Source organism: Oncorhynchus masou, chromosome 13 (assembly GCF_036934945.1).
Source record: "Oncorhynchus masou masou isolate Uvic2021 chromosome 13, UVic_Omas_1.1, whole genome shotgun sequence".
In the NCBI taxonomy this organism is placed as follows: Eukaryota; Metazoa; Chordata; class Actinopteri; order Salmoniformes; family Salmonidae; genus Oncorhynchus; species Oncorhynchus masou.
Genome location: NC_088224.1, coordinates 80,634,706 through 80,657,391, shown reverse-complemented (window position 1 = coordinate 80,657,391; position 22,686 = coordinate 80,634,706). Strand labels below are relative to the sequence as shown.

The 22,686-nt window shown below is 44.2% G+C and overlaps 1 protein-coding gene and 1 long non-coding RNA gene across 2 annotated transcripts in view; both read left to right on the top strand.

Annotated features, from left to right (window-relative positions):
* The first annotated feature begins 8,983 nt into the window (after positions 1–8,983).
* On the top strand, positions 8,984–13,381 carry LOC135553122 (uncharacterized). Its single transcript, XR_010457554.1, has 2 exons — positions 8,984–9,100; positions 9,617–13,381. It is a non-coding gene; the product is annotated as an uncharacterized LOC135553122 (long non-coding RNA).
* A 1,338-nt stretch (positions 13,382–14,719) lies between these two features.
* Positions 14,720–22,686, top strand: part of LOC135553442 (neutral amino acid uniporter 4-like) — a 238,937-nt gene continuing 230,970 nt past the window's right edge. The window contains exons 1-5 of the mRNA XM_064985558.1: positions 14,720–15,118; positions 15,573–15,695; positions 18,564–18,699; positions 18,926–19,016; positions 21,553–21,642. Coding sequence (XP_064841630.1) covers positions 15,677–15,695; positions 18,564–18,699; positions 18,926–19,016; positions 21,553–21,642 — 336 coding nt within the window. The 5' untranslated portion in view covers positions 14,720–15,118; positions 15,573–15,676. The remainder of the gene's footprint in view (positions 15,119–15,572; positions 15,696–18,563; positions 18,700–18,925; positions 19,017–21,552; positions 21,643–22,686) is intronic.

Genomic DNA, 22,686 nt, shown 5'->3' with positions numbered 1-22,686 from the left:
GGCACAGAAAACAGCACAAAGGGCAAGAAGGTAGAGACAACAATACATCACATACTTGTGATATATTTACACTATATATACAAAAGTATGTGAACACCCCTTTAAAGTTGTGGATTAGGCTGTTTCAGTCACACCCGTTGCTGACATGTGTATAAAACCGAGCACACAGCCATGCAATCTCCATAAACAAACATTGGCAGTAGAATGGCCTTACTGAAGAGCTCAGTGACATTCAACGTGGCACTGTCATAGGATGTCACCTTTCTAACAAGTCAGTTTGTCACATTTCTGCCCTGCTAGAGCTTCACGGTCAACTGTAAGTGCTGTTACTGTGAAGTGGAAACGTCTAGGATTTGGCGGATGCCAGGAGAACGCTACCTGCCTAGATACATAGTGCCATCTGTAAAGTTTGGTGGAGGAGGAATAATGGTCTGGGGCTGTTTTTCATGGTTTTCGCTAGGTCCCTTAGTTCCAGTGAAGGGAAATCTTAACGCAACAGCATACAATGACATTCTAGACGATTCTCTGTTTTCAACTTTGTGGCAACAGTTTGGGGAAGGCCCTTTCCTGTTTCAGGAAATGAATAGCTGCTTGTGAAATTGTGTCTTAATCCTAATTGATCAAATAATGTATTTTTTTTTCTCATATTAATAACTCCCACCGATAGTCCCTGCAGTCCCTTGAAGGTAAACCTCTGTCAAGGTTTAATTTGCTTTGAAGTAGAAATGAATAGATATTTCTGAGTGTGTCACCCTGAGCGCTCCCCCAACACACAACCTACTTTTTTGGTGCTTTGCACTTGTGTGGGTTTACATTGAGTCAGACTTCAAAGGGATTGGCTCCGACTGTCATGGAGTTCTGTATGTGGTTTAGCTCAGAGGGATAACATAATCTTGTGGCACACAGGATACCCAAGTTTCGAACCCTGGTGGACCACGTTTACCTTGGCTCTAGCATTCAAGTTGTGTGCCCACTTGTTGAACTTACTTCAGCCTCAACTTGTGTGGTCTTAGAGTAAACTCACTTTTGCCACAGACACAAACCGAGAGGAAGTTTGGGAAAAGCAAAACACTTTCTCCCAGTGGCATGTGTACATCACACAGGAGGGGAGTAGCTAGATGAATTAAAATAAAGAAGGACGAAAATGAGAAGCTTCATTATTATCAAACCCCGGAGTCCCATTTCAGGGGTGCATGGGCATTCTCCGGCTAGATGAGACCATCCAGCTGCAAGTGGAACCAGACACCAGCCACCTGTCCAATTACATTTCACCTTTAATTCATGTGAAATAGGCTATAATTAAACTTGCAATAGGCTGAAAATGACAATTTCATTATCATCACAGAAAGTAATTCCAAATACTAACATGATAGGTCGCTGAATTTGTCTGGGGTCCCTAAAGATACCCCCCAAAATTCTCCAATTTGTCTGGCTCTTGGGATGTGAGAAATGACAGTTCGAGCGAGAGAACCGGGAGGAAGAAATTATATAGTTTTTCTGGTCTTGCACAAAGAGCGCTAAAAAGACACGAGTATGAAATTAGGAAAAGGCTGTTTCTTCAGCCTCGGTTCAAGGAAGTTAATTACAAAGTTTGGATTTGTCTCCAACAGATAGGATCAGGTAAAGTAGTGTAGAGATGATCTAGCCTAATTTAAAGTGTATCCCAATAGGGGTGCAGCTAGTGACCTCAAGCTGATGTTACCATGGTCATAGGAGTCATTGTTTCTCTCTCTCTCTCTCTCTGCTGAGGAACAGAACCATTCTAGAAAAGTCAATGTGAAAAGAAAATATCCAAACTACCATAGTAAGGTTTTGGTCGGGCATGGTGTTGTCAAAAGGGAACAACAGTATCCTTATTACTCTGTCCTCCTCTGTCTTTCTCTCTCTCTGTAGCACTCAGTGTTACTCAGCCACTCTACCACACCCTCTCAATGTCTATCTGAGAGCATTTCTCTATCTCTCTTTCACAACCAATTCATTTGCAATTGGAAGAAGCAAACCAGTATTGGATATGAAACTTGGTACTGATAGCTTTTCTTCACTCAATTTGGTTTTAAAGGAACTTGTGGATAACTGTTTCTTGTTGTGATGGAGGACTACCCTGAGGGAGTGTATTTAAACATAAATTGTGTTTTTAGGTTCAGTGCCATTACAAATTAGGGGGAATCACATCTGTCAACACTGTGTTGCTTTCGATTGTTGGTCATTGACCTCAGCTAAATTTGTTAAACAAGTATAATGTCTGACTTTAAAGGGCAAATTTAATTGGCCTGCAAGTTTTCCACTACAAAATCTAAACTTGTTGACCTCTGAAACAGCATGTTTTAATAAGAAAATAGGAACTGTTAGTCTGCAATTATCCGCAACTACCATAATTCAACCATAATTCAATTAAGAACTATTTACAAGATTAAATCCCCGTAGATGAACATATTAAAGCCATTTGGTAATGTTGCTAATGCTAATAGATCATTTGAGTCTCTGATTCATATCTCTCGATTTGGGCAGACAAGAAATGGGAAAAGCTGTTCGAATAACAGTTCATGAAGGTGACCCTCACATGCACTGACATACACAAGAGCACAGAGTGACTTGGTCAGATACAGCTGTAGTGAAAAGCCTTCACATTAGGAGGGAGCACCTCAAAATGTTTTGTGAAAATCTTGTTTATTGTTACAGAAAATGTGTTATTTATTACACTGTCATTAACTGTCTCTGGCTAGAATAGTCTGCCTCGTCTAGTTATAGCTTCACAATGTGTCTGGCCTGTAGCAAGTGTTAGGTCTCCTGACTTAGTCAGCTCAGCAGAAAACTGATTTGATTTTGCATGCCAATTGCACCAACATATATAGAGGAAATGCAATTTTGAGAAGAGCCATGCTCTAAAAGGACATTAAATCTTAGATGTGGCAGAAAACTGATTCATGGCTTTTGAAAGTCAGATATTTTTTTAGAGGACCGGATTTCAAAGACAAGAGAGAGTATAGATCAGAATCACCTTTATTTGCTAAATACATTTGCATGTTCAGGAATTTGACTCGGTGGAATGGTTGTCAGGATTTGGCCAGGATTGTTCCGGGTTTGGCCATTAGATGCCCCCATTGTGCTTTTTGACCCTTTTGTTTTCCCTTGTTTCCAGTTATTATTTGCACCTGTGCCTCATTTTCCCTTGAATATATTTAAACTCTTAGTTTTCCTCAGTTCTTTGCTCTGTGTTTGAATGGTAGCACCCAGCGATGCTGTGAACATTTGCTGCTCCAGTTGGACTCTCTTGTGGTACTCTGTTTTTGTTCTGGTTTATTTATTTTTGATTATCTTTTGAGGCTTTTTCCTGCTGTACCTACCACCTTGTGGATTTACCTTTTGACTTGGAGGATTACCTTTTTCTCTTGGAATTACTTTTGACGTTGTGGATTTATATTTTTGCCTGAAGAACGATCATTTTTTCTTTATTAAAACACCGTCTCAAGTACTGCTGTGTCTGCCCCATCTTCTGGGTTCTGCCGACTATTAGTGGCTCAGTTTGCTAAGTGACTGTTTCTCACAACGGAGACCCGAGTTTGTAACCGGGTCTTGACAATGGTGCTGCCACAATAAACAGAATACACACAGACAATGAACACAGTTGTCACGACTTCCGCCGAGGTTGGCTCTCCTGCCCGTTGAGGCGGTGCTCGGCGGTCGTCGTCACCTCACTGCTGAAGGGAGGACCGGTGCGCTTGCGCTGGTCAGCAGAGGCGGGCAGAGCTTTCAGTCGTTTGAAGGAGCTGTTCACCAATGCGCCCGTGTTGGCGCATCCGGACCCCTCTTTAGCGTTCATAGTGGAGGTGGATGCGTCCGAGGCTGGGGTTGGAGCCGTGCTGTCCCAACGCTCGGGCGTGCCATCCAAGCGAAACTATGATGTGGGGGACCGGGAGTTGTTAGCTGTAGTCAAGGCTCTGAAGGTGTGGAGACATTGGCTTGAGGGGGCTAAATACCCTTTTCTCATCTGGACTGACCATCGTAACCTCGAGTATATCCGGGCAGCTAAGAGACTAAATCCACGTCAGGCTAGATGGGCCATGTTTTTTACCAGGTTCCAGTTTACCCTCACATATCGGCCAGGCTCCCAAAACACCAAAGCCGATGCACTGTCTCGCCTCTATGATACCGAGGAACGGTCAGTTGAGCCAACTCCCATCATTCCACCGTCATGTCTCGTGGCACCGGTGGTATGGGAGGTGGACGCTGAGATAGAGGTCAGAGCCGGCTCCTCCTAACTGTCCAGTAGGGACCAAGTACATGCCGAGGGTGGTCCGGGACAAGCTGATTCGGTGGGCTCATACTCTTCCCTCCTCGGGTCATCCTGGTATCAAGAGGACAGTGCAGAGTCTGAGAGGGAGATACTGGTGGCCCACACTGGCTAAAGACGTGAGATTTTATGTCTCCTCCTGCTCAGTGTGTGCTCAGAGCAAGGCTCCTCGGCACCTGCCTAGAGGGAAATTACAACCCCTCCCCGTTCCACAACGGCTGTGGACACACTTATCGGTGGACTTTCTTACCAACCTTCCCCCGTCCCAGGGAAGTACTACGATCCTGGTCGCTGTGGATCGGTTTTCTAAGTCCTGTCGTCTCATTCCGTTGCCCGGTCTCCCTACGGCCCTGCAGACTGCTGAGGCTTTGTTTACCCATGTCTTCCGGCACTATGGGGTACCTGAGGACATCGTCTCTGATCGGGGTCTCCAATTCACGTCCAGAGTGTGGAGGGCGTTTATGGAGAGACTGGGGGTCTCGGTTAGCTTAACCTCAGGTTTTCACCCCGAGAGTAATGGGCAGGTGGAGCGCGTAAACCAGGATGTGGGCAGGTTTCTGCGGTCCTATTGTCGGGATCGGCCTGGTGAGTATGTTCCATGGGCCGAACTAGCCCAGAACTCCTTACGCCACTCCTCTACTAACTTGTCTCCTTTTGAGTGTGTGTTAGGTTACCAGCCGGTCCTGGCTCCATGGCATCAGAGTCAGACCGAGGCTCCTGCGGTGGAGGAATGGGTACAGCGCTCCAAGGACACCTGGAAAGCCGTTCAGGACTCATTACGGTAGAACGGCAGAAGAGGAGCGCTGACCAGCACCGCAGTGAGACCCCCGTGTTTGCACCGGGGGACAGGGTCTGGCTCTCGACCTGAAACCTGTCCCTCCGCCTGCACTGTCGGAAGCTGGGGCCGCAGTGTGTGGGGCCGTTCAAAGTCCTGAGGAGAATAAATGAGGTGTGTTATAGGTTACAACTTCCTAGGTATTACCGTATTAACCCCTCGTTTCATGTGTTTCTCCTCAGGCCGGTGGTGGCTGGTCCCCTGCAAGAAGGTGAGGTGCCTGAGGTCCCTCCACCCCCTCTGGACATCGAGGGGTCCCCGGCGTATACAGTTCGAGGCATTCTGGATTCGAGATGCCGGGTGGGGGGCCTACAGTACCTCGTGGACTGGGAGGGGTACGGCCCGGAGGAGAGATGCTGGGTTCCGTTGAGGGACATTTTGGACCCTTCTCTCCTGATAGAATTCCACCGCCTCCACCCGGATCGCCCAGCACCTCGTCCTCTGGGTCGTCCTCGAGGACGGTGGCGGCGCGCTGCGGGAGCCGTGCGTCGGTGGGGGGGGGGGGGGGGGTACTGTCACGACTTCCGCCGAGGTTGGCTCTCCTGCCCGTTCAGGCGGTGCTCGGCAGTCGTCGTCACCGTCCTACTAGCCACTACCGATCCCTTTTCGTGTATCTGTTGGTTTTGTCTGATTGGTTTCACCTGTGTGTTGTTTAGTTAATTAGTGTCTGTATAATATGTAGGTTGTCCCGCCCTTCTTTTGTGCGGGATTGTTTATTTGTCATCTATCTCTGTCGGTGTATTCTTGTGTTCTTATTCTCCGGTTCGTCTTTTATCCTGTGTTGGATTATTCACCCTGTGTGTATTGGGTTGACCGTGTTTCTTGTTCACCGGAGAATAAAACTTTCATATCGCTATCTGCTCTCTGCGCCTGATTCCACCCACCTTGATTAGACGTGACAACAGTATACAACAAAATATATAGATGCAGAATTTACATTTGAAGCACTAGTCATTGAACTGCTTTGAGATAAATTATAAGCTCATATTTTCCTACCAATTTGCCTGCCACAGTGAAGGTGACAAGAGCTAGTTCAGCCTTTCAACTTGGAAGTACTGTAAAGCAATCCTCAGTTAATATCTGAATCAAATTATGAATTATATGAATAATTAACGTATGGTGACGTATTGAGCGCTCAATGAATCATAACTATAATAATAAAGCAGATTGATTCTGTATTCAGCAGATTTAGTTACATTTGGATAAATACACTTTTTGTTAAATGTAATATTTGGCCAAATGTTGAAAACACATAGAATGACTGAGTGCTATTTCTTAATTTGTTGTTAGTGATGAAAAAAAATGTGCCTAGTATATGTAAGGAGTACAGTCAGTGTTCACTAGTGGATTTCTTTATTTATTTTCTTCAACCTCCAGTTTAAAACCATGCAGGTCACCCATATGCTACATTCTTCATATAACTTACACTGAACAAAAACGCAACATGTAAAGTGTTGATCCGATTTTTAAATTCGCTGAAATAAAAGATCCCAGAAATGTTCCATATGCACAAAAAGCCTATTTCTCTTAAATGTTGTGCAAAAATGTGTTTACATCCCTATTAGTGAGCATTTCTCCTTTGCCAAGACAATCTATCCACCTGACAGGTGTGGTATATCAAGGAGCTGATTAAACAGAATGATCATTACACAGGTGCACCTTGTGCTGGGGACAATAAAAGGCCACTCTTAAATGTGCAGTTTTGTCACACAACATAATGCCACAGATATCTCAATTGGCATGCTGACTGCAGGAATGTCCACCAAAGCTGTTGCCAGAGAATTGCAGGTTCATTTCTCTACTATTGTCATGCCCTGACCTGAGATAGCCTTTTTATGTCTCTAATTTGGTTTGGTCAGGGTGTGATTTGGGTGGGCATTCTATGTTCTTTATTCTATGTTCTTTAGTTCTATGTTTTGGCCGGGTATGGTTCGCAATCAGGGACAGCTGTCTATCGTTGTCTCTGATTGGGAATCAAACTTCGGCAGCCTTTTCCCCTTTGTTATTTGTGGGAAGTTGACTTTATTAGAGGCATTATAGCCGAAGTTAAGCTTCACGGTTGTTTCCTTGGCTACATTTTCTATAAATAAAAGGAATATGTACGCTTACCACGCTGCACTTTGGTCCACTTCTTATGACGCCCGTGACAACCATAAGCTGCCTCCAATGTCATTTTAGAAAATGTGGCAGTATGTCCAATCAGCCTCACAACCGCAGACCATGTGTAACCACGCCAGCCCAGGACCTCCACATCCGGCTTCTTCACCTGCAGGATCATCTGAGACCAGCCACCCGGACAGCTGATGAAACTGAGGAGTATTTCTGTCTGTAATAAAGCCCCTTTGTGGGGAAAAACTAATACTGATTTGCTGGGCCCAGCTCCCCAGTGGGTGGGCCTATGCCCTCCCTGGCCCACCCATAGGGTGGCGCACAATTGGCCCAGCGTCGTCTGGGTTAGGGTTTGGCCGTCATTGTAATTAAGAATTTGTTCTTACCTGACTTGCCTAGTTAAATAAAGGTCAAATAAAACAAATAACAAATAAAAATGGCTGTGCCCCTGCCAAGTCATGTGAAATCCATAGTTAAGGGCCTGTATTCAATTGACTGATTTCCTTATATGAACTGTAATGCAGTAAAATCATTGAAATTGTTGCATTTTGCATTTATATTTTTGTTCATTATAGTTACAGGCACACTGGCACAGTTTCAAAACCTCATCAAAACCTAATAAGAATGATGCTCTACCCCATAAAGTCATGGACACAATGCAATCTATAGAAACCAACCACTTGGATAGGTCCGCTCATAGTACTGTAGACCTCTCTATAGAAACCAACTGCTTGGATAGGTCAGCTCATAGTACTGTAGACCTCTCTATAGAAACCAACCACTTGGATAGGTCAGCTCATAGTACTGTAGACCTCTCTATAGAAACCAACTGCTTGGATAGGTCAGCTCATAGTACTGTAGACCTCTCTATAGAAACCAACCACTTGGATAGGTCAGCTCATAGTACTGTAGACCTCTCTATAGAAACCAACTGCTTGGATAGGTCAGCTCATAGTACTGTAGACCTCTCTATAGAAACCAACCACTTGGATAGGTCAGGTCATAGTACTGTAGACCTCTCTATAGAAACCAACCACTTGGATAGGTCAGGTCATAGTACTGTAGACCTCTCTATAGAAACCAACCACTTGGATAGGTCAGGTCATAGTACTGTAGACCTCTCTATAGAAACCAACCACTTGGATAGGTCAGGTCATAGTACTGTAGACCTCTCTATAGAAACCAACCACTTGGATAGGTCAGGTCATAGTACTGTGGAAAAAGTACCCAATTGTCATACTTGAAAGATACCTTAATAGAAAATGGCTCAGGGAAAACGTTTGGAGTAAAAAGTGCATAATTTTCTTTAGGAATGTAGTGAAGTAAAAGTTGTAAAAAATATAAATCGTGAAGTAGTAGTAGTACTTTCAAGTTTTTTAGTTAACTAATTTACACCACTCGTTAATTTATTATAGGGGAGACAGGGTAGCCTAGTGGTTAGAGCGTTGGACTAGCAACCGGAAGGTTGTGAGTTCAAACCCCCGAGCTGACAAGGTACAAATCTGTCGTTCTGCCCTTGAACAGGCAGTTAACCCACTGTTCCCAGGCCGTCATTGAAAATAACAATTTGTTCTTAACTGACTTGCCTGGTTAAATAAAGGTAAAAAAAAAAATATGTCCCCCCCTTCTTCTCCCCAATTTTGTCATATCCAATTGGTTAATCATATGAGTAACGTTAGTTCTTCATATCAGAGCTGTACCTCCGCCCACCGGCGAAGTGGCGCAGAGCATGCTGGGCGATCACCAGCTCAGAGAAGATCAGCTCGAGAGACGCGAGGTGATAGAAAGTTCCAGCTATCCTTGTGTTTTTTCACCAGTTAGGCTTCATTGTTTTAGCCAAGGCCAGTGTGCGTCCTTGTTGATATGTAAGTACACATTTCATATCTTTCAGCGGTTTATGCCTGAAGATGCACTCTGTGGCGATAATGTCAGATTTATGGTTATGCTAATTCGTAGTTTATACTGCGAGCCACTTAGCTATTGTGAGCTGATTGGCACGGTTTTAGTTGTCATATCATTTCATACGTTTAACCCTGTATTTGTAAAAAATAATGTCCCCCAGTGCGTTGTTTATATACCCTGTAATTGTATACGTGTATGGGACATCATTATATGGGTATTGTATTTCACTGTTTCTAGGAATTCAAGTTCATTGTGCAGTTGTAGCCCTGTACTGAACATGATGGTGCTATGCTTTGTAGTACACGTACTGCGGCACCCCATTGATCTCAAATTAGTGCAGTCACAGTCAAATTGTATTGCACTGTATGGTCCTGTATAGCATTAAATCATCATAGTCATATTATGTTGTTTATAGGAGATGTGAATTGGAGATAGTATTCTGTAATTTACTATTGTATCTTTTATCTCTTTACTTGCAGACCACACAGTCACACACTGGTTGAAGCAAGTTGCCAGACCACTAAGTGCCCTAGCCCATCCATACTACATAGTGTCATACTGTACTATTGATCTGTCTGTCACTGTGCCCTTACCAGCACACGGGAGCGAACACATAAAGTAAGACCTAACCTAAAGAATATACAGTCCACCATGTCCTCACTAACATTGTGTTCTGTTCGAGCCGGATAAAGGTGTTTACTCCAGGATCAAGATGCAGCGAGTTACCGGTGAAGCCTGGACCTGGTCTGATCATCCAAGGCACCAATCCTCACCTTATCCAAGTTATACGAGCACAGGACAGTATGTACATGGACAAGATGACCTTCAGCCTCGCATGGAGGGAGCTGCCAAGATGACACCCTTCACTCCACCCAGTCCCTTCCTCTCCAGCCAGGCCAGAAGGGACACAACTCCAGATGAGTGGGAGACTTTCAGAGAGTACAGGGCCATCCTAAACCCTCATCTGACCTACGAGAGCAGAAGGATGAGCCACAGTAAGCAGAGTAAGGAGCAACATACAGGTCTGTCCGTGCGCTACAATAGTCCCTGTGAACACAGGAAGCCACCTGCACAGCACGAGCTAGTGAGAAATACCTACCTGTCAGCTCCTAGACACTCCCAGTGTGGAGCATCAGCCCCTTGATGGTGCCAGGGTGTGGCTACCTGTCCCTGCCATTGGTTTTCAGTTCAGCCTCAGCATGGGTATCCAGCCTGTTCCTGACAAGGTGTTTCAATCTGCCACCACGAAGGACCCATCAGTCAACAGTAGTCTGCAGCCAGCCACTGTTCCAGAGTTGCCACCCGCTCCTGCTACAGAGCCGAAGTTAGTCAACGAGGTGGACTCTTTAGCTGCTCCAGCCACAGGGGCTCTGCCTACCCTGTCCTGGAGCCTAGACCAGCTACTGAAGATGGTTACTGCTGATCCCAACAAAGCTAACTCATTCTTCCCTCAGGTTCCTGTATGCCACTGACTATGGGGCCGAGCCTACCCCGTGCTCCAGCCTCCTGTCTGTTCCTGGTATAGGAACTCAGCCTAACCCTGTCAAGTCAGACTCACTGTCTGCCAGGCATGAGGAGCAGCGTTCTCCATCCATGAGGGCCCATCCTGTTTCCATCATCTTAGACCCGCTGCCTGCTACCCGGGCAGCCCAGCTGGACCTAAAGGTACAACCTGGCCCTGTCACCAGATTCTGCAACAGAGAACCACCGTGTTGCAGCCACAGGCCCACAGACCACCGTTGATGCAGATCATCAGCCAGCATCTCCCTGGTTGCCACCAGCCACAGTCCAGGGATCCTCAGCTCGTCTCAGTATCTCTCCTACCAGCTGCAGCCCAGGGGCCACCACCTGGCTTTAGACTGTTAGTCTCCAGCAACGTGCCCTCAACTTGGCCCTGGCTTCCAGACACTGTTGGGGGGCCCCCACCTGGTCTTGAGTGGGAGCCCACCACTGCTTCCTCCACAGGGACCGCTTTAGCCGCTGCCCTGAGGTCCCATCCATTCCTTGCCAGCAAGGTTTTCTCTGTTTCTAAAGGGGAGCCTCCGCCTGCTTCTCATCGGAGACCTTCAGCGACGCCTCCTGAGAGGCCAGAGCTCGACCCTGACTTCTGGGACTTTCAGTCATCTCACCTGCAACCTGTTAGTCCCTGCCTGTGAGATCCACCCTGGCTCAGTCGGGGAGCCCCAACCTGACAGTTGTTGAGAACCCTTTGCAGCTTTAGCCCAGGGTCCACAGTCACACCCTGCCTGGGGAGCTCTGCTGCCTTCTCTGAAGAACATGTCTGTCCCTGCTATGAAACCTCGGCTCAGCCCGATTATCAGCTCAGATCTGGCTCCTGACCCTAAGACTCAGTTTCCCTTGGTCTGGAGGTCGCTGCCTGATCCGGTTGGGGAGTCTCCGTCAGAGCCTGAGCCCTTTCGGCTGTCTGCCGTAGAGCTACTACCTGGCCCTGCTCTAGGGATCAAGCCAGCTCCTGCCAATGGAGCCCAGAGCACTCCCCCCTTTGAGTCTCAGACTGTGTCAGCCCTAGAGACTGTTTCCTACCAAATCAAATTTTATTTGTCACATACATGGTTAGCAGATGTTAATGCGAGTGTAGCGAAATGCTTGTGCTTCTAGTTCCGACAATGCAGTAATAACCAACAAGTAATCTAACTAACAATTTCAAAACTACTGTCTTGTACACAAGTGTAAGGGGATAAAGAATATGTACATAAAGATATATGAATGAGTGATGGTACAGAGCAGCATAGGCAAGATACAGTAGATGGTATCGAGTACAGTATATACATATGAGATGAGTATGTAAACAAAGTGGCATAGTTAAAGTGGCTAGTGATACATGCATTACATAAAGATGCAGTGGATGATATAGAGTACAGTGTATACATATGAGATGAATAATGTAGGGTATGTAAACATTATATTAGGTTCCTCCACAGGGGCCGCTTTAGTCTTCCCCTAGTACAGATTCCCTGCTGGTAGCCCCAACAGCCTCTGAGTCAGTTGTTGGAGACCTGTTGGACCATGTAGTAGGACCTGTCTGCCAGCCTTTACTTGCCAGTGTCCTGCCCTTGGTTATTAGTCAGGCCATGGTGCCCCTGTCCTTAGCTCCTCTGTCACCAGACATGCAGGTGTCCCGGGTGCCCTACTAGGTAAGCAGTCAGGTGTTCCCCCTAGTTTCCTGCCAGCTGACACCCTAGTAGTTTGGACTGTAACTGACAGCTGCTCCTACACCACTAGAGCAGAGAACCCTTTCTGTCATTTAAGCCCTGGACTAGAGTTTATTTGTTTTTAGTGGTTATGCCTAGCCAGGCCCTCTGTTGATCGGATGGCTAGACACCCCTAGACATATGTCTGTTATGTTTGGGTAATTGTTAAGATAGACCTTTTACATAAAAATTATAGGACTGAGGAGCTCAGTTCAGGTGACTTAAGAGGACATTCTACTCCGAAATGAAATAAGTATGCTGACACCATCTAAAATAGAATTTCCACCTCTAGAAATTAACACATTGGTTAAATTATTTGTAAAAAATATCTTAACCTATCGGGCCATGTACAGTATATGGTCCATAATATCAGGTATGCTATTAGCAATAAACATCACCTTTAGCCCAACTGATGCAGCAAAGTGCAAATAAATTGGCAACCCCATGCTTCAGCCTATCTCCATTTACCCTATTGGGCATTTATTTATTTTTTAAATTTAACCTTTATTTAACTAGACAAGTCAGTTAAGAACAAATTATTTTTTACAAATGACGGCCTACCCGGCAAAACCCAGACGACGCTGGGCCAATTGTGCACCGTTCTACGGGACTCCCATTCACAGCCAGATGTAATAAAGCCTGGATTCAAACCAGGGACTGTAATGACGGCTCTTGCATTAAGATGCAGAGCCTTGGACCACTGTGCCACTCTTGAGCCTCAACTCAAAATCATTAGCCAGATCTCAAACGTGATCTTTTAACTAGTTATTATCATATTGATGAATTTTAGGACCAAAAAAACCTGCATAAATACTGAATGTAATGTAGGCCTAGCTGTTAGGGTAACTTGCCACCTGGGGTAAAAAGTCCCCTGCCTGTACTTCTCACAGAAACCACTTCATGTAACAATCCCCCCCCCCCCAACACTTTCCCTGGTTTCTAATACTCTTGTACAACAGAATCTGTCTCATCACAATTTAAGTCATTCCAAATAAATTATTTTAAGGTAGAGAGGCATTGTACCCCAAGTCACCCTACGATTGACCAGTGTTCTATTTAGCCTCACTCTCCCCTCGTGCTTAACCATTCTTCTGCTAAAAACTCTGGGTTTAAAAAGGCTCAGTTCACTCATATTTAGGAGTTGATAAATAAATAAAGCAGGAATAGAAAGCTGGGATTCCTCTCCTTTTAACAAAAGAATTGCAAGAATTGTTGAGCATTGACTGCTTGTCAGAATGCATGTTTGCCTCCCCGTGGCACTTATAACATGAATGTTCCAATAGAGGAATATTTATCTAGCATAGAACACAACAACAAGCCGAATAGGTAAATGGATAAACTATTATACCATGGGATTGTTTGATTTTTCTATTAATTACTTGTTTTGTTTGCAGAGGAAAAGTACATGTGGAATGTTCTAGCATCTTCAATGCGCCTCAGCAGAAATATTTTTCCATGTTCCATATTGTTTTGGTTGCGTAGTGGCAATGATTTTGCCGTGGCGCACCCCCGCAGCAAATTGAGTACAGTGGAAACATTGGTCTGGTACATACAGTAGATTGTGTGAGTGTGACCTGTTGCTTGCTGGGCTACAACCTAGTCTCAGATAACTTCATATTATTCTGTGTGTACATCTGAACACCCCATTTAGTATAGACCCTTTTGCCATACGCGACACACTGACAGATGTGCGTGACTCTTGACTGCAGTAAGAAAGCCATTGCCATCTGCTCCCATTTATCATATCCTCGATTTACATTTTTATTTCTTCTAAACAAAAAAACTTTTTGGGGTTCTCATACTCTTACAATGATGTTTTGATTCCTGCTTGAACAGTCACTAAGATTATATTTGGTTGTGGTCTTTGCAAAATAACTATTTTGGATACAACAGTTGTTAGCTAGAATTTTAACACTCGATATAGACTGGCTAGCTTTTGCTACAAAGAGACATTTTACTGGTTGAAGTTTAAGTGTTTTTTCAAAAGTATAATGCAGTTGATTTGCGACGATGACAAACATGTTAAGACATTTATATAAGCCTTAAAATCCAATTATAAACCAAAAGTAGTGTGAAATGCACTTATAAGCAACATGTAAATAGACACCACCAACTTGAACACATCGCTCTTGTGCGACAATGTTTGCAAACATAGAAAGGGTCTATATGGCACTGAGTATCCCGGATTTACATTTACTATGTTATGGCTAGTCTATGAGACCAGGCTGGTCATGTGTGTGAAAATAGCTGCACTATTGTACTGCACTGTTCCAATGTGGGACCAGGGCATTCGTTCAGCTCACATGTCATCAGATTTGTACAGGGACTGCATCACTGCAAGGGATACAGCCAGCCAGGGGTGAAGAGTTGATGACTGTCAACTCAACTCTAATTAGGGTTACTTCAGGCACGAAGCGAAATAACTTCACAACTGCAAGAGGAATCGTAAATATGTGGACACGTTTCCTTTAAGATTCCCCCCTCCCGGTTTGACAATAATTGTAGCGGGTGTGACGTTTTCAACATCTCGTCCGCTAAGGAAAATATGCTGTTCTACGCCTTCTAATCCGGAGAATTTCAACCTGGTAATGAAATTGTAACCAAAGAGGACGGCTATGAATTCATAAACTCAATGGAAGTGTTCCCGTCATTTCAACATCCACCCAAAAAGAACAACAGGACGTCTCGACAGGAACGTCTGGGTTTTGACAGCTTTCGACCGAAGTAGCAAGTTATCATTGCCCTGACCCTAAACCGCGAGGCAGTTTGGTAGGATCATTCAGAACCCCACACTGCTTATGACTAGACTACAATGTAACTAGCTCTAACTGACATTAACATCATTTATAGAGCCACGTTAAATTGATAGCACTGCTGTCGCTGTTAGTGTATCCACAATAGTACGGCTACAGATTTGATAGCTGGCTACGTTTATTTTTTTGTCTGTTCGTTCGAACAATAGCACTGATTTATACCCCGTTTCTTACATTGACGGCATATTTTAGCCCACAACTTTTACTGCAAAACCAGTGAATTGCACGTTCTGTTTAGATACGTTGCAATATATTATGCGATAGGCCTAAACTGCTATTAGTTTGCTACAATGTCTAATATCACGGAGCTTGCTGGTGTCTACTACGAGCAAGCCAAATGACAACGTGTCAATAGCGTTGTGAAGATGAATCAATAACATTGTTTATGTTTCCATATATTATCGTATCAGTGGACCAACAGCAAGCCTACCCATCTCGCCCTTTCCTGGCCAGGGCTAATCGCCAAACAGTGACAGGACTCTGTGTCGACTGCTGCCCAGATGCCCGGTGGAGGATGCCTTCGCAACAGCTAGGTAGCTACTAGCCTCTCTGGGAATAATGATGACGCTGTGATTTAGGGGTTGGAATTAAAGGGAACAACTGTCATTTCAACGTTTTGGTGGAAACTGATTCAGCCGTGCTATTTATTCCCTCCCTCACAGTAGCCTCTTTTTTTTTGGTGCGATACTAGAGCAGTGGTTCCCTAAAAGGGGTACTTGGCCTGTCCACAGGGGTACTTGAGAAGATTCCTGAGACCATAGTGGTAAAATGAACATGGGGGGGTGCTTCAGGGTTACTCCAGGCAGAGCAAAATTCAGTTGGTGGTATAGTACGCAAAAATGTTTGGGAACCAGTAGACTAGCAGCCCATACAATATTGTGCTGTCCAACAACCATTTAAAGGCTTTGCTATTAATCTATTGAAGGTTTACGAGACACTCATTAAATTAACTACCAATATGACATTTCTTAGTAATAATACTAGTATGATAGTAATAATCCAGTAGTTATTAGCATAACATTATGAGAGACTTATACTCGAGATTCAACGCTTGCTGACTGACACTCCTGGTTCCACCATTTTGCATGGCATCTTTGTCAACTCTTTGCATTGCATCTGATCTGAGCGTTAAGCATCAGTTGCTGAAAGAAAAAGATTGGATCCTGTGAAACAAGAGTCCATGATGTAGTGTCTTTATAGCCTTGAGCTTCCACCTCAATATTCTTCTTTCTATGTTAGTGAAGAACGTTAGCGGACTAGTTTTAAGTGGTTTAAATAGATCTGACACAGGCAGCTAAAGTGTTCTCTAAATGGTTCCAACAGTGAGTGAGCCACAACCTCTCGCATGCTTTACAGAAAATTACACCTCTTTGCTGCCTCAGACTTACACCATGCCCAAACCGGATGTGCGCAAATTGATTTTGTCCCCCCACACCAAACGCGATCACGACACGCAGGTTGAAATATCAAATCAAACTCTGAACCATATTAATTTGTGGACAAGTCGAAAAGCATTAAACATTTATGGCAATTTAGCTAGCTAGCTAATTTGTCCTATTTAGCTAGCTTGTTGTTAGCTAATTTGTCCTGGGATATAAACATTTGAGTTATTTTACCTGAAATGCACAAGGTCCTCTACTTCAACAATTAATCCATACATAAAACGGTTAACCAAATCGTTTCTAGGCGTCTCTCTTCCCAGGCTTCTTTTTCTTCTTTGAATTTTGTATGGCGATCGGCAACTAACTTTCATAATAAGGTGCATTACCATAATTGACCACAGTTCATCTTTCAATCACCCACGTGTGTATATGCTCATAAAAATAATGAGAAGATGGCACGTGGGTATATGTTTCTAAAAACCAATGAGGAGTTGGGAGAGGCAGAATGTTCTGCGGCACAAATAGAAGCAACTTCTATGTTGGTGCATGGCAACGCGCGTGAGCAGTGTGGGTGCAATGATTGAATAACATGTATATGTACATTTATTTAGCAAAGCTATAGCACGTGATGTGTCCGATTTGGGCATGGTGTTACTTGCTGACCACACCGGTCGGTCACGTGCGCGAGTTTTGCAAAGTGAATGTACACGTTATTCAATCATTGCACCCACACTGCTCGCAAGCGCCAACGAGCGTGTCAGTTGCCAGGCGCTAAAATAGAAGTTGCTTTTATTTGTGACGCAGAACGCGATGCAGGTCCTGCCTCTCCCATCTCTTCATTGGCTTTTAGATGCATATACCCATGTGCCATCTCCTCATTGGTTATACCCACGTGCCATCTCCTCATTGGTTATACCCACGTGGGTGATTGAAAGATGAATTTAGTTTGGTTGTGGTAATACACCTTATTATGAAAGTTAGTTGCCAATCGCCATATAAAGTCCAAAGAAGAAAAAGCCTTGGAGGAGAGATGACTAGAAATGATTCTGTTGACCGTTTTATGTGTGGATTAATTGTCGGAGTAGAGGACCTTTCAGGTAAAATAACAACTCACTGTTTATATCCCAGGACGAATTAGCTAGCAACAGCAAGCTAGCTAAATTGCCATAAACGTTTAATGCTTTTCGACCTGTCTCCAAATTTATATAATTGGTTCAGAGTTTGTTTTGATATTTCAACATGCGTGTCGTGTATGCGTTTGGTGTGGGGGGACAAAATCAATTTGCGCACAATGGCGCACTTGCATGTCCGGTTTGAGCATGGTGTTAGACCAGCTCTTATTGTTAAGAACACATTCTCAAGGACAAAGAGAGCACATAATTATAGTTTACAATTGAGCCAGTCTAATAATATATTTAGCTGGTAGTATTTCAATGTCAACAGTCCATTGACATTCAATGTCAATGTAAACAGAGAAAGTAGGAGCAACAATGTTGATATTGTAGTTTCTTAAATGGGTAGAGTGAGTGTAGAGGCTGTTTGCAAAGAAAGAAGGAAGTCAAGGCATGGTCTCTTCTCTTTTCCCTGTGTGTGGCTGGAGGTTGAGGTTGCCATGAGTGAACCCGCTCAAAGGTTAAATAATAGGATTGCAATAGAATGAATAACTGATCTTTGCCCCCAGTCATTACCCTGGCCAAACATCTGAAACCCTACCTCTTCAAAGAGTATCTTAAATAATGCCACAGTGGATTTAACAAGTGACATCAGTAAGGAATGATAGCTTTCACCTGGATTCACCTGGTCAGTCTATATCATGGAAAGAGCAGGTGTTCTTAATCTTTTGTATACTAATATACAAATTCATGAAATGTGTTAAAAATATAGCTATTACCTATCCTATCTGTTCAGATGCTTAGGGGCTAGGTGTTTAGGACTCGATTTGGGAGGGAGCATTAGATTAAGGAAAACTGTGAACTAGTGACTGACCTTAACCTCTAACCTCCTGGTTAACCCTCCCAGACATGGAGGTGATGACCCCCCTCATCGAGAACCCTGGAGGAGTAGGGCAGGAGGAGGAGAACTCTGAAGAGGACCAGGATCCAGAGCTGCTGCCTGTCAGACACTATGAGCTGGGAAACAGCCACCAGGGCATCACGTAAATTAACACACCTCTCAACTACCTCAACCATGAAACACTTCAAATGGCAGATTCTGAAACGTAGAGGCATTCTCTATTAGTGGATAGAGTTGTTGTACTGCAGTTCTGTGAAAGTGTACACTGAGGCCCATCAGGAATTGAGTTTGACTCCCATGCCATTCAAGATGAAATTACATTGGTCTCAGCGTGGACACCTATTCCGAACCCTCTCTGTTTTCCACAGGTTTACTCAGGCTCTCATCCACCTGCTGAAGGGGAACATTGGAACTGGGTTGCTGGGTCTTCCCCTGGCAGTACGCAACGCAGGGGTCATAGTGAGTAACTTATGTCCCACTAGGATTACTACATTTACATTTGAGTCATTTAGCAGATGCTCTTATCCAGAGCAACTTACAGGAGCAATTAGGGTTAAGTTCCTTACTCCAAGGGCACATCAACAGATTTTTCACAGAGTTGGCTCTGGGGTTCAAAGCAGCGACCTTTCGGTTACTGGTCCAACTAGGCTACCTTCCTGTATACACCCTGCACACCATAACACAAACAGGGCTGGGTCACACTTTACATTACATTAGTGTGTTTGTGTACTGCTGTAAGTACATTGTAAGATTGTTTTGGTTTATTCAGTAGAAAAAAATGAACAATCTCTTATGAGAGTCAAGGCAGAGAAAAGGCTGGGAACCCACTATATTGGCAAAGAAGTGTTTCAGAGAACTTGGCCTTCGTTGTAAAGTTACTGAGAGAACTTGCGTGATGTGTCATGCCTACAACATTGCATTATATATTATTGATATTGTTTGGTAAAAATGACTGGGATTCACTAATGCTTTAATTAACAGAGATGCAAGGCAAGAAACATGAATTGACTGGGCATGAATATGGGTTATGCATAAATATGTATTACATGGTTATCTCTGATCTGAATGTTCATTGGAAGTAATTATATAAAACACATGATAAGATCATTCTCACGATTCCATTGTTTGATTTAACCAGCAATTCAGTTTGTGTGTTTTACTGGACCAGTCTGTACAATAGAGGAGCAGAAATTAACACACCTTGTACAAATGATTAAACACATAGGCATTAAGCTCCAAGCCTTCAGGTGTGTTAATGTAGTGTTGTGGAAGAGTTAGGAGTTGTTGTCAGTGGACCTGCTAGATTCCTCTGTCTACAGACAATGATTCCCTGCTGTGGATCCTGGCTCATGTTAAGTTGATTTGGGGTTTTATATTTGGGCCTCTGTGTCATACAGTTCAAAGGTCATAGTAACTTGTATATAGAATTGTATGCTTATTAACCTGGTTTGCCCCTGTTAACTGGGCAGGGCACACAACTGTTATCTCTGAGTATTACACATGGATGTGAGTGTGCAATTACACAATCATGTACATTGGTTTAAAGTACTGTGTCTGTTTGTGTCATGGATGTGATATCAGAAGAATATTTGCTAGCTGATTAAGCAAGCCTTGCTTCAGAAAAGAAACTGCAGCAATCTACGGATTCGTGTTCATCAAACTAGTCTCCACCACTAATGCTTCAGCACCATGGTATAAACCTGCCTGTGTGTCTGCCTGCTGTGGCACTGGCTAGTGGCTGATCTTAGATCAGTTTGTCTCATATCTTTCCTGTGAATCCTCCATTTGCTAAACGGACAAAGGAGGATATGATCAGGCAAGACAAATCTCATTATTTGAAAGGACAATCGGGTCAATTTGTAAACTAGAGAATAATCTCGTCTACCAGCCGGCTCTGTTGCAATTGAGACTGAGAACGAGGTTAGCTTCAGACCAACAAGCAGGCACAGATCACTTGTCGTGGAAAATGACTTAATTAGACATATTATGCTGTTTTTACTAGAGAATTGTCCATCGTTTAATGCTAGTGTTTTTTTCCCTGATGCTGGCTTGTTGTCTTGTATGACTTAGTTCTAAGTCTGGGCGTACAGATAAGAGCCGGGTGCGACTGCAGTATGTGACATCCCGTTTGTACTATCTGTACGAACTCCTCTGTATGAAAACATGCAGGAAGGAACAGACAATGGTGGCAACATCTTCTATCTTAATCTACACAGACAAGCTAAACGCCTTTTAAACACTATGTTCCTCACCCCTGTTTGCACACGTCTGCTCACTGCCACATAGACAAAGAGGTTGGACTTTTCTATAAAAGCTGAGAGAGAACTTGTTCGTAGAGCTTTCAACTCGGACTATTCTTAGTGATGGTTGATTGCTTCATTTTTTTCAAATCTTATATTAAAATTGTTGTTTGAAAGAATCTGCAGTCTCTCTTCCTATAGAATGTATCTGACACTGCTACCATATCAGTGAAACAGAGAGCCTGCATGTCACATTTATGACGTTGCCGGGGTTACATTGCGTTTGCTCGACTTTCCCCACAGAATTGTCAGGCTCCATAGACTAGATGATGTTCCAGTGCTAGTATTGTATCTAGGTTGAGAAGGGAACCAAAATGTTGTTGTGTATGCTCTTGCTTAATTTCCCCTCCTTTGTGCTGTCTCATAATGATGGTGTGATATCATGTCACGACAGAGAGATCTTGTGTGTGAAGGACAAAACTGAACAGGGCAAAATTTACTATCAAAATAACAATCACAACACCGTTATGTGAAATTATGTTTTCCGTGACATACATAAAATATCACAGCGCTATCCCACTACTGGTTGTAAGTGAGAAGTAGCCTATTTCTCAGGGTTATATCTGATGTGTTTGCACTACTATGGACTGATGTTTGCTGTAGTGTTCCTGTCTGGTTCACAGTTGGTTTCAGTTGGTGTTGATGTTACTGTCAGTATGTTCACAGTCTGTTCTTTGTGTTTTTTATTTCTCCAGGTGGGGCCTCTTTGCCTGGTGCTGATGGGTGTGGTTTGTGTTCACTGTATGCACATCCTGGTTAACTGTAGCCACCACCTGTGTGAGAGGTAATAACACACACACACACACACCATGCCCTTAGCAGCATCCTTGCTGACAAGCCCCTCGTGTGTCATGGTGTTTCATATGTCTTACAATTACATGAATAAAAACACTTAACCGTCAGGGACCCACCCGCTCGGTCAATTCATGCTCTCTCTCTCGGTCTCTCTCTCTCTCTCTCTCTCGGTGTCTCTCTCTCTCTCTCGGTGTCTCTCTCTCTCTCGGTGTGTCTCTCTCTCTCTCTCTCTCTCTCTCTCTCGGTGTCTCTCTCTCGGTGTGTCTCTCTCTCTCTCTCTCGGTGTGTCTCTCTCTCTCTCTCTCGGTGTCTCTCTCGGTGTCTCTCGGTGTCTCTCGGTGTCTCTCTCTCTCTCTCTCTCGGTGTCTCTCTCTCTCTCGGTGTCTCTCTCTCTCTCGGTCTCTCTCTCTCTCTCTCTCTCTCTCGGTGTCTCTCTCTCTCTCGGTGTCTCTCTCTCTCTCGGTGTGTCTCTCTCTCTCTCTCTCTCTCTCTCTCTCGGTGTCTCTCTCTCTCTCTCTCTCGGTGTCTCTCTCTCTCGGTGTGTCTCTCTCTCTCGGTGTCTCTCTCTCTCTCTCTCTCTCTCGGTGTCTCTCTCTCTCTCGGTGTCTCTCTCTCTCTCTCTCTCTCGGTGTCTCTCTCGGTGTCTCTCGGTGTCTCTCTCTCTCTCTCTCGGTGTCTCTCTCGGTGTCTCTCTCTCTCTCTCTCTCGGTGTCTCTCTCTCTCTCTCTCTCGGTGTCTCTCTCTCTCTCGGTGTCTCTCTCGGTGTCTCTCTCTCTCTCTCTCTCTGTGTCTCGGTGTCTCTCTCTCTCTCTCTCTCTCTCTCGGTGTCTCTCTCTCTCTCGGTGTCTCTCTCGGTGTCTCTCTCTCTCTCTCGGTGTCTCGGTGTCTCTCTCTCTCTCTCGGTGTCTCTCTCTCTCTCTCTCTCTCAAATTCAAATTCAAATTCAAGCTGCTTTATTGGCATGAAAAACATTGTGTCAATATTGCCAAAGCAACAATGTATACAATATACATTGTAACAAAATTCTAAATGAT